This window comes from Bos javanicus, chromosome 2 (genome assembly GCF_032452875.1).
Source record: "Bos javanicus breed banteng chromosome 2, ARS-OSU_banteng_1.0, whole genome shotgun sequence".
NCBI classification, from domain to species: Eukaryota; Metazoa; Chordata; class Mammalia; order Artiodactyla; family Bovidae; genus Bos; species Bos javanicus.
In genome coordinates, this window is record NC_083869.1 from 84,887,276 (window position 1) to 84,900,159 (window position 12,884).

At 37.6% G+C, this 12,884-nt stretch overlaps 1 protein-coding gene across 2 annotated transcripts in view; it reads right to left on the minus strand.

Moving 5' to 3' along the window:
- HECW2 (HECT, C2 and WW domain containing E3 ubiquitin protein ligase 2) overlaps positions 1-12,884 on the minus strand; it is a 445,768-nt gene that overhangs the window by 74,978 nt on the left and 357,906 nt on the right. For both annotated transcript variants that reach the window (XM_061440781.1, XM_061440789.1), the window contains 2 exons: positions 7,185-7,287; positions 4,843-4,939 (listed from right to left, as the gene is read on the minus strand). In XM_061440781.1, coding sequence (XP_061296765.1) covers positions 4,843-4,939; positions 7,185-7,287 — 200 coding nt within the window. The remainder of the gene's footprint in view (positions 1-4,842; positions 4,940-7,184; positions 7,288-12,884) is intronic.

Genomic DNA, 12,884 nt, shown 5'->3' on the forward strand with positions numbered 1-12,884 from the left:
CCTTGTGATATAATTAAGAAGGGAAGGACAGGCTACTAATATAATACTACTTTAAATTTACTGTATCCTTTGTATTTGCTTACATAGTACCAGGGCAGTAAATATACTATCTCATTTAATCTTCAAAAGGACACTGCAAGTTAGAAACTCCTATCCCCATCCAGATGAGGAAACTATGACTTGGAGGAGCTAAATGCCTCATTCAGTCTGGTGAGTAAACCACAGAGCCAGAATTCAAACCAAGTCTCTTTGACCCTCAACTCTGAAGATCTATATTCTACTACTTTTTAAGTGTCATTATTAATGCTGATCTCCCAGTTGGGAAACAGACCAGGACTCTCCAATAACATTATGTGGTTGTCAGTGAATTATCTTAAGTATTTTTTAAAAATTCAATAGTTGAGCCTATGTAATTTTTTCATAAGAAAAAGTTTCAATGCAGATTTCCTGTTACATATAACTTGGTAAACAAAGTTCAGAAGTTTGTCATATTGGTTCCAGACATCTGAAAGAACAGTAAACAAATGAGGAGAAAACGATGAGAGAGCTAGGCAGGTTGTAACAGGAAATGCATAAGGATTGGCAAGGGGAAATCGATGCTATTTTGAACCAGTAGATCAGATGTTAACTGAGATTAATATTGTAGCCAATATTAAATGCAGAAAAACTCATCTGTTAGAAAACTGAACAAAAAACAGGTTAGAAATTTTGAACACTGGGGTTTGTTTTAAGAAAGGTAGCTTTTGGAAATTTTAACTTTTTATTTCACAAAATTTTGTATTATTTGATAATTTCACAATGGCATGCACTGTTTTTAAAAACGAAAACAAAATTAACCATATAATTTGAACAATAACGAAATTCCAGGGCTCTTAAAATAGGGTTATGGGAAGAAACAGAAGGTCAGAGTCTGTGTTTGCTTCTATTCTGGTGAACCCTGGGACACACATTCATTTGCCTTTTGTAGCTCAGAATTTCTTGACTTCCAATTTATTGATTTACTAGTGACCTAAATAGGAAATGGCCCAATTTATTTAGAACAGAAAAAAAGCATCATAGATTATTCTCACGGGAAGGAAATTTTTCAAAGAACATACTCATGGAGGAATTGACCTATAGTCCGAAATAATTATCATCACGGTTTGAGGAAAGTTGGGTTAGTAGGGTGGAGACAGCGATGGCACCCCACTCCAGTACTCTTGCCTGGAAAATCCCACGGGCAGAGGAGCCTGGTAGGCTGCAGTCCATGGGGTTGTGAAGGGTCAGACACGACTGAGCGACTTCACTTTCACTTTCATGCATTGGAGAAGGAAATGGCAACCCACTCCAGTATTCTTGCCTGGAAAATCCCAGGGACGGTGGAACCTTCCGGGCTGCCGTCTATGAGGTCGCACAGAGTCAGACACGACTGAAGCGACTTAGCAGCAGCAGCAGGGTTAGTAGGGAGTAGATCTACTGGTTAAATTCAACTATTACACAAAAGGGAATTCTCAACTCTTAAGTCAGTTTTACAGTACTTGGTTCCTTGTTCATAATACAATATTGTAGAAGTACCAACACCAAAATTTTATTGACTTTGTACGTATTCCATTCATCTATAAAATATTCTTAAAAGGCTGTGTTTTTAATGAATAGATTTGTCTTTGGATAAAATCTTAAAACATTTTGTATCAGTCTTTATTTTAATGTTATAGAGCTTCTTAGTAGGATTACTCTCTTTCACTAAGAACCAATGTAATCCAATGAGACACAATCCATTTGACGGAGCTACGACTTCTGGATGTTGAGTTTTCTGAGCCAATAGATCTCTTCTGAGATTAAAAAAAAAAAGAGAAAACAACTTGGTAGCATGTACATTTGCTTGACAGATGAAGTTAGACGAAGCAGAATTTTAAAAATAGCAATGGAAAGCAAAAGCTATATCCCAATGCATGAAAACCCATAACCATTCTACAGGAAAAGGTATTCAAGGTGCGTCTCAAGGAAGAGAAAGCTGTGTATGGATACAAACTAAACAAATTGCTTGCCATCTTCTGGAGGGCAAGGAATCATATGAGAAAAATGAAAAAAACACAAAGCACAGAGGTGTACCTATTTGAATTTCCCAAAGGCTGACACTTAATTCCTCATCATATTATGGAGAAAATAAGAAGGCATATTTTTATCTGTGCCACCGATGAGGAACAATGTACACACAGCTCAGGATAGGCTCACAGTTATCTTTGCTACTTTTGAGCCATGACTCAGCAGTTCCATTCCATGCATAAATCTCTTATCAAATATGACTGAAATATGAGATTAAAGAACCCCAGCTTCCCCGCCTTCATTTGTGGGAATGTTCCTTACAATGCAGTTTTTAACTATATGAAACAGAGTGTTCCTTTAGATGTACAAACTTCCCCATCATGTAGTTACGATAAGCAAAGTGCTGAACTATCAACAAATTTTCAGGCTAAAAGTACATAGTGACACACACTCTATGTAAGAGCAACATTATTCCACTGACTGAAGTTCCTGCTTCTTCCTACTTGTCATGACTGCTCAAGCCTTCTATGGTCAAATTCTATAAACAGTTATAAAAAATATAAATGGAAATTTATTAACAAGTTTTGAAATAAGATGGAAACTTATTTTAAAATCTATCAAATAATATCTTAGCAATAGATTATCACATGAGATTTTCCTTAATTGAGGACCCCAGGTGTCACTAAAAAATAAAAACCTTCAGCAATTTTTAGGAGATTAGAGACTTTAAAGACTCTAAAAAGCAGAAGGAATAAACAAAACTGGAAGCTTCCAGTGGCTGCAGGTTTTCCCTCTGTTAGGACCTGTTAAGGTTCTGTCAAGTCATTAAGGAATAATGATAATGTGAGATGCCTTGTTCAGGTAGATTATATCATCTTATTTCTCTAACAATAGAGATCTTAAGATATGTTAAATTAATAATAATGCAGAGTTGTAGAGCAAAACTGGAAAATTTTGTGAGTTTCCTTTTTCTTGTTCTTTTTTGTTGGGACAGAGTTCTTTCAGAGGAATGAATATTGACTACAAGTAAGGGGAGGAGCAGGTTGGAGCTGAAGATGGTAAAGAGAGAAAACAGAGTTCTCCTTATTTTCTGATTTGCAAAAGAGGAGGGATTTTGTTTGTATGTTTGTTTGTTTTGCTTTGCAGCCCAGAACCTCTAAGATCTCTCATTACAGAACTGAGGGGCTCATTTCTACAAAGTTATTTTTACAGAAGACTCTCTAGAGGCCCATGGGTTGCTGAGTAGATGCTATAATATAAAATATACAAAATGACAGCTTATATAATTTTTATAATTTTTCCTGACTGAGAACAGCATGCTTGTCAAGTTGGGGAAAACACTGATACCTGAGTTAGATGCTAGTTAACTATGTGAAACCAGGATTTCTATATAAGCAACATTAGTAGTATCATACTTGAAATTATGTGAAGTTTTAGCCTTTAGAAACTTTACAAAGTTTTAATGATGACTTTTAAGATATGAGAGACTAAGAACATCATAAGAAGAATATTTGGTAATTTTTCTCCATATCAACATATACGTACATTCACTATATTTGCAAAATGTTACTAGATATTTTAGCAGTAAGGAAGGAGAAATAATGAATTGGGTAAGATCCCTATTTGCAAAGATCTTATAATCTAATTGGAAAATAAAGCATAAGCACTTGAAAAGTCAAAGCACAAAAGTCACATAACCAAAATAGTAGGAAGGACAGCTTGATACATTAAATAATTAATGATCAAATTAGTGTCTAGACCAGAGGCTATTACACCTGGATGTGCCATTGAAATTATGTGGAGAAGTTTTAGGAAATTAAATGCTTGAACTTTACCTAGACCTCTTGAACTAAATTTCTGGGCAGGGCATGGGACGATAGAGGACATAAATTAAGAGAAGGGAGATAAGTTGGGGGAAGCAAGACCTGGCATTTTGGACTTTATAAAACTCCCCAGTAATACTGACAAAAACAGTTCGACACAGCTTAGTGGAACAGTATTTGAGAACTGCTGTCATGGGCCAGGATGGCACCACTGGGCAAACATATTTTTGCCATTACAAGTAGCATATAGACTAAATGGGCTTTGAGTTATGTAGGATTTCAGCAGAAACTCTCAATTCTCTCCATCTCCACCTCTGTGATGCTGAGCACAGCAAAGGTGAGAAAGACTAGACTACATCATGAGAGTGAGAGTCCACCAGGGAAATTCTTACATTGAATTTAAAAAGAAAGATCTTGCCACACACAGAAGAAGAGCTCACCAGGGAAAAGGAACAGCATGTATTCAGGAAAGTAAAACTGGGTTTGAAGCATGATGCACTGAAGAGTTGTTCAGAAGAGAGGGGTCATACAGGGGAATACCGGACTCTGGAGAGGATCAGATTTCTTCTTGGAGTTCCATTGTGTTTTTATTATGGAAAAATGTCAGTGCCAAGTCTAAGATTTTATGTCTCAATTCAATAAACATTATGCTACTTTTGCTTATTCATGTTACATCCAAATAGTTAGTGTCTTACTATATTCATTATAGTCTACACATCTAGGATGCATTCTTGGCTGTGAAAGTTTGTTTCTTTTTCATATTCTTTAAAGATGGTTCTAGGTTCTTTAGTCAAATTCATTCAATTCTCATACTTAACAGCAAAAAGCCAGGACTGCACTGATCTGCTATTGGTGACGAAGTATTTGTTCACAAGATGCCTTTGTTCAGAATGCCAGAAAGCAAAAGTGAATCTCCAAGACGATTATCAGTGTTACTGAAGATTTAACAGTTGGGGCTTATGCAACTTGAATTAAATACCAATATTTTGGTTACCTGAGTGAGTGATTCCTGGTAAGATCAGGTTGACGTTCCTGCAGAATTTCAAAGATGTTGGGCTGGCGCAGAAACGCAACAATCTTGTCATTGTAAGCTGGGAAAAAAAAAAAAAAATACATATATATAGTATGTAACAATATTTTCAAATCTGTTAGTTTTATTCACATAAATCCAGACTTCTTTTGTTTTCCTGATTAATATTTCCTGTATTCAGAGTCATAGTTTAGAGCCCCTGTGCTGTGCTGTGCTTGGTTGCTCAGTTATGTCTGACTCTTTGAGATCCCATGGACTGTAGCTCACCAGGCTACTCTGTCCATGGGGATTCTCCAGACAAGAATACTGGAGTGGGTTGCCATGCCCTCCTCCAGGGGATCTTTCTAACCTAGGGATCAAACCCAGGTCTCCCGCATTGCAGGCAGATTTTTTACTCTCTGAGCCACCAGGGAAGCCCAAGAATACTGGAGTGGGTAAGCCTATCCCTTCTCCAGGGGATCATCCCAACCCAGGAATCAAACCAGGGCCTCCTGCATTGCAGGCAGATTCTTTACCATCTGAGATACCAGGGAAGCCCTTAGAACCACTATAGATAACTAAATTCCAATTTGTGTCTGTCCTGCTGTATGAGTATTGGACATGTTAGGTGTGATTGATTTATGCACTCATTAAACTCATTTGATGAGCCATATTTATTATCAAATTGCAAGATGAGATCATCAACAAGATTCTAGATACTGATACTAATACTGATTCTAGACACTGAGACTTATCAATCTCATAAACAACTGCTAGAAACGGAAAGCCATCTTCTGATTAAATGTCAGCCACCCACAGGGGTAAAGAGGCAGAGCAAGAGTTGCCAACAGCAACTACTGAAATGCAGAGGCAAGCCATTCCCAAATTCTGGGTGGAAATAAATGCCACTAAGTCACAGGGTAGCTCTTTACCAAATCAACTACACCAACAGCTACAATAGAACCAGCATCATCAATTATGTACATAATATTTTAAAAGGAAAATCTATATCATAGTTAAGGTTGGCTAATGTCTATAGAAATTTTAAATGTAATTAAAATTTATTAAAGGCTCTGCTAATATTCTTTTATCAAGAAAACTAACTTGCTTACTTAAGATAATTCATCTTCATTACATTTCTATTTCTAATCTGAAATATAGATACATTTAAATCACAGAACTGAGTATCTGAATCCTCAAACACCAGAGATTTCTAGTTCAGTTAATACTCCCGTGTTCATAAATAGGATCAAGAAACATGCCTTACTTAAAAATATCAGTCAAAAGAAACATAATTCTCTAGTCATCTGCCACTTCAAATTTTAACTACATTATGCTTATCTTAAATGCGAATGAAATTTTAAAAAATACTATCTGCTAAAATGGAATCTCATTATTGAACTCAATGTGTCCTAACTGCACTTTTCACCACATATAAATAATAAACATACTTTTATAGTTGAAATCTTATCACTAGATTTTTACATTTCATCTAAGATCAGAGACTAGATAATTTTTAAACTACAATTTTATAGTACTTAAAAATTCTATGTGTAGTATTTAGCATCAAATTAGTAATTATACAATAAAATATAGACTATTTGATTTCTACTCAGAATTTCTTCTTATATCAGTGGTTCTCAAACTTCTTTCGGACGTGTGCACTGCATTATATTTCACGGTAAATCTTTCTTTAAAAAATAAAACATTTAAGATAAAACCAGACAAATGAAGAGCTGCTCAAATTGAAGATGGAACAGCCCATTTGTCAGCCTATCCATTCCATCTACCTTAGGGGCTCCAGGTTTGAAAACTGATCTACTTCAACCTCACCATTTTACTAACAACTCAAACTGTTCTTTAGGCCTACTGGCCTGTATTCATTTATATTTATTTTACAATTTTGGCACTTTTGCTATCTTGAATTTGCCACAAAACCCCTTAAGAATGTGCCCTCATGACTACTACAGGCTCACACACCATTTAAACTCTGTCTCAAGTATTGGATATATATTAAACAAATATGTTTGTCCAAATGCCTAATTTAAAATGGCCACACAACCCAGTTGCTTTAACAACCTATTTTTCCTTAACTTCAAGAATCCAGCATAAAGACTTCACACAGAAAAGGCAGAGTAGTATAAAAATTCTCAGCCTACAGGATTTTACAAGACATAAGTGTTTGATACTCAAATCAGTTTTTTAAGGATAATGCAACTGTTCCTCTGTTGTCAGAGAGGCTGACAACAGGGAAGCATCAGCAGAGAATGCGTGGTGCACACTGACATGAAAGCAAACATGAAGACTTTGAGGAAGAGGTGACATACCCACTGGAACCATGTCCTGGTACTGCGGCCTGCTGACTGTATTGAACGTACTCGACGGCCTGGGAAGAACTGGTGGTCCTGCATGTCGAGAATCTTCTCCTACCTGCAAACACAAGCAGTGTTTACATTCTACACTAAATCCCAGAGTACTTTACAACGGTATCCTAAGCCAAGTTGTTCAGAATACCGACAACAAGCATTGCTAAGTACCAACTGATCAGAACAGAGGCTAGCTTGAAGAGCGGACATAGGACTCTCAAAAGCTCTGCTTCAGTTGTTGAACTGAGGGGAGTGGTTGGGGTATCCATGTCCCTGAGAGGGGCCAGAGCTGTGACTACTGACCAAGCATAGAGAAGGAGCTCAATATGCCTATGGGGATGTAGATGCTGAATACATGTTCCTCTGAATTAACTTCTACCTGACCTACCTGTTGCAGGTCTGAACACAGACCTGCAACAATATATCAGAGAGAACACTTGGGTGCAACAGAATTCACTGGGGCAGTGCCAGGATATGCCTTCTTTTGGCCAAGCAAGTCAGGGAATCCCTTGCCTCAGCAGAGGAGGAGCTGAAGAGCAGCAGTCTTTGTGAGGGTTTCTGAGTTGAGTATTATCTTCTCAGAAGCAATTGTACATGCTTATTAGTGCACCCAGAGCAACAGCTCTTTCTGGTTTGAACCTCCCACACCAGCAAGCTAATCATAGCAGGTGTGGAGGAGCTAAATAGGGTTGCCCCAACCCAAATTAGTTTTTTTACCTACTATAGACTTAGAAACTCATATATATAAGTAGATAAACAAAAATGTCCATTAATAGTCTTACCAGAAAACTCTAACACTGCTTTAGCTTCTGTTTTAGCATTTTCCCCCCACGTTACAGAAATATTTCATGACAACAGTAGAGCAATCATATGAGAGAGTTAAGAGAACAAGAGGCAAAATAACTTCCTGGATTTATAAATTTGTACATTTATTTTTTAATAAGTTTTTGTTTTATTTTTATATTTTTAAATTTTAGTTAATTTGTTTATTTTTAATTGGAGGATGACTGCTTTACAATATTGTGTTAGCTTCTGCCATATATCAACATGAATCAACCACAGGTGTACATATGTCCCCTCCTCCTGAGCCTCCCTCCCACCTCCCACTCCATCCCACCGTCTGGGTTATCACAGAGCACCAGATTTGAGCTCCCTGCATCCTACAGTAAATTTCCGCTGGCCATCTAATTCTACATATGGCAATGTACATGTCTCAAAGCTACTCTCTCAATTCATCCCACCCTCTCCTTCCCCTCTCAGGTCCACAAGTCTCTTCTCTGTGTCTGCGTCTCCACTGCTGCCCTGCAGATAGGTTCATCAGTACCGTCTTTCTAGATTCCATATATATGTGTCAATATGCGATATCTGTCTTTCTCTTTCTGACTTACTTCACTCTGTATAGGCTTTAGGTTCATCCACCTTACTAGAACTGAGTCAAGCATGCTCCTTTTTATGTCTGAATAATATTCTGCTGTGTATATGTATCACGACTTCTTTATCCATTTATCTGTCAATGAACATCTAATTGTTTCCATGTCTTAGCTAATGTAAACAGTGTTGTGATGAACAGTGGGGTACATGAGTCTTTTTCAATTATAGTTTCCTTAGGGTACATGGTCAGTAGTGGGATTATTGGGTCATGTGGTAGTTTTATTCCTAGTTTTTTAAGGAATCTCTATACTGTATGCAGGTCAAGAAGCAACAGTTAGAACTGGACATGGTACAACAGACTGGTTCCAAATTGGGAAAGGAGTACGTCAAGGCTATATATTGTCACCCTGCTTATTTAACTTATATGCAGAGTACATTATGAGAAATGCTAAGCTGGATGAAGCACAAGCTGGAATCAAGATTACTGGGAGAAATATCAATAACCTCAGATATGCAGATGACACCACCCTAATGGCAGAAAGCAAAGAGGAACTAAAGAGCCTCTTGATGAAAGTGAAAGAGGAGACTGAAAATGTTGGCTTAAAACTCAACATTCAGAAAACTAAGATCATGGCATCTGGTCCCATCACTTCATGGCAAATAGATGGGGAAATAATGGAAACAATGGCCATCATCAAAAAATCTGCAAACAATAAATGCTGGAGAGGGTATAGAGAAGAGGGAATCCTCTTGCACTGTTGGTGGGAGTGCAAGAGGATTCTTGCACTTGGGCTCCAAATTTTCTTGGGCTCAAAAATCACTGCAGATGGTAATTGCAGCCATGAAATTAAAAAACACTTGCCTCTTGGAAGAAAGGTTATGACCAACCTAGACAGTATATTAAAAAGCACAGACACTACTCTGTCAACAAAGGTACCTCTAGGCAAAGCTATGGTTTTTCCAGTAGTCATGTATGGATATGAGAGTTGGACTATAAAGAAAGCTGAGCGTGGAAGAACTGATGTTTTTGAACTGTGGTGTTAGAGAAGACTCTTGCGAGTCCCTTGGACTGCAAGGAGATCTAACCAGTCCACCCTAAATGAAATCAGTCCTGAATATTCACTGGAAGGACTGATGCTGAAGCTGAAACTCCAATACTTTGGCCACCTGATGCAAAGAACTGACTCATTGGAAAAGACCTTGATGCTGGGAAAGATTGAAGGCGGGAGGAGAAGGGGACAACAGAGGATGAGATAGCTGGATGGCATCACTGACTCAATGCACATGAGTTTGAGTAAGCTCTGGGAGTTGGTGATGGACAGGGAAGCCTGGCCTGCTGCAGTCCATGGGGTTGCAAAGAGTCAGACATGACTGAGCGACTGAACTAACTATACTATTCTCCATAGTGGCTGTATTAATTTGCATTCCCACCAACAGTGCAAGAGGATTCCCTCTTCTCTATACCCTCTAAAGCATTTATTGTTTGCAGATTATTTGATGATGGCCATTCTGGCTGGTGTAAGGTGATACTCATTGTAGTTCTGATTTGCATTTCTCTAATAATGAGTGATATTGAGCATCTGTTCATGTATTTGTTAGCCATCTGTATATCTTTGGAGAAATGTCTATTTAGGACTTCTGCCCACCTTTGGATGGGGCTGTTTGTTTTTCTGGTATTGAGTTGAATGAGTTGCTTGTATATTTTGGAGATTAATCCTTTGTCAGTTTTTTCACTTGCTATTATTTTCTCTCATTGTGAGCATTTTCTTTTCACCTTGTTGATAGTTTCCTTTGCTGTGCAAAAACTTTTAAGTTTAATTAGGCCCTGCTTGTTTATTATTGTTTTTATTTCCATTACTCTAGGAGGTGGGTCATAGAGGATCTTGCTGTGATTTATGTCAAAGAGTGTTTTATAAATGTTTTCCTCTAAGAGTTTAACAGTTTATTTGAGTTTATCTTTGTGTATGTTTTTAGGAAGTGTTCAAATTTCATTGTTTTATACATAGCTGTCCAGTTTTCCCAGAACTACTTAATAAATCAGTACTTTTAAAATACAGTTTCTACTACTACCCACTCAAAGCCTCATAATCATTTTATCACACTGCTTCAGTTACGTGTTTGGTGGAGGTTTTTCTAAAGGCCCTAAAGTGGAAACATTGTCCCCATCCTTCACTGCCTGTTTATTCTTCAGAATGTTCTCACTCATTCTTCAAAGTGCAGTTCAAACAGCCTCTCCTCGATAAAGCTTTCCCTTCCCTTCAAGCTGATGTCAAATGCCACCTTCTCTGACTGCCATAGCACTTGGGGGACATTTTAAAAGCAGCTGCCATTATTAACAGTCTATAAAGCACTTTTCACTTGTATTGTTATTCATCTGGATTATAGTTAGTTTTATATATTCTCTCTGTCATTTTTTTGTATACCTCACATTAACCATGTTTCTACACTACTGGTGTTCAATAAGTATTCATTTGTTGGATGGAAGAGATACCCAAATTTCTACTACCTGGAATATTTGCTAAATGAGTCTAAGAGAATGGCTGGGAAGACTTGTGAATGTAACTAGAATTTTCCCACTGCACTTCTCTTGAGTTATTGGCTTTGAGAAATGAAGCCAATATATACATGAAGCCAATGAAATCTCCTCTTGGGGGAGATTTTGATCATTAACTACATCTTGTTCGTCATTCACCAAACTTATCGTTTCAATCTACCAATATATACTTTCCATTCTGTCAGTAGGGTGCCTTTTGTCATCATTTCCTAGAATAGTCAAAGTTCTTCTTGACACCCTGCTTCTTCAAGCCAGACCATCAGTCTGTGGGCAAGCCATGATAGATGTGCAATTACTACAGGATGTGCGTGCTTCCAACAGCTGGGCCAGAAGGCACATTCACCTCAAAGGTTTAACAATGCTGGGGCTAAATGCTGAGACTTCATAGGGTCATCTTAGTGCCACTGCTCAGTTTCCATCCACAAGAAGAAAAATTGTCATTCAAATTTTAAGGTGGATCTTAGTATCCTTACTACTAGACCATGAAAATAATTCGAATTCTGAGGCAGAGGAGTTGAAAGAAAGTATAAATAAAGTTACTAATCTCTCGCACCTTGTTCTGATCAGACTGAACAGTCAGCATCATATGGTGGAGTGGAGATAAGGCAAGTGTCTAAAGGGCACAGGTTGTGTGATAAAACCAGGCACGGCCCTAATATGCTACATATGATGTACAAAGTCCAAAGGTAAGAGGTCTATACTGCTTTTTAGGTGAATGTATTAGCATCGTCCAGTTTACCACTAATGGTTTATATGACAGCCAGGTAGAGATTTATTAGCTACTCATAAAACATACATATTTTTGTGCATACCTCATCCTGCAATATATTTATATATCATTTTTATATGAGCTTCTTGTGTGTACTCGTCTATGTCTGCACTTTTAACCAGCAAACACACGTGATCCTCACAGCCAGTATGTAAATCATGAGGGGAAATTCCAAGAGTGGAATTCTGGTAAATCAAATCCAGTTATTTATTGCATTCATAATCTTTTCTTATAATAGAAGCTACAAAAATATTTGACATACAATATAATACTGAAAAGATGATACGCTCATAGACAAAACCTGGAAGAGGAATGCAGGAAAAGAATCTTAATTCTACTCGTCTAAGGGAATTTTTATGGCATTGAAACATGTATAATATCATGTATGAAACGAGTCGCCAGTCCAGGTTCGATGCACGATACTGGATGCTTGGGGCTGGTGCACTGGGACGACCCAGAGGGAGGGTTGGGGAGGGAGGAGGGAGGAGGGTTCAGGATGGGGAACACAGGTATACATGTGGCGGATTCATTTTGATATTTGGCAAAACTAATACAATATTGTAAAGTTTAAAAAAAAAATAAATAAATAAAATACAAAAGAAAAAAAAGAAACAATGTATATAAAGTGATGATATATGACATTCAAAGCATAAGCCTATTGTTGCTGTTGGTCAGTCACTAAGCCGTGTCTGACTCTTGCAACTCCACATCCTGTGTATAGCACACCAGGCTTTTCTGTCCTTCACTATCTCCTGGAGTTTGCTCAAATTCATGTTCATTGAGTTGGTGATGCTACCTAACCATCTCACCCTCTATTGCCCTCTTGTCTTGTACTGAGGAGAGAATATTTGACATAAAACATTCTTCTTTTATTTATTTAACCTGCAACCGAAAAAGGGAAACAGAAAGAGAGTATTCCTTTTTTCTGTTCTTTTTTGGTTAGGTTATTGGAGAGCCCTCATGTGGT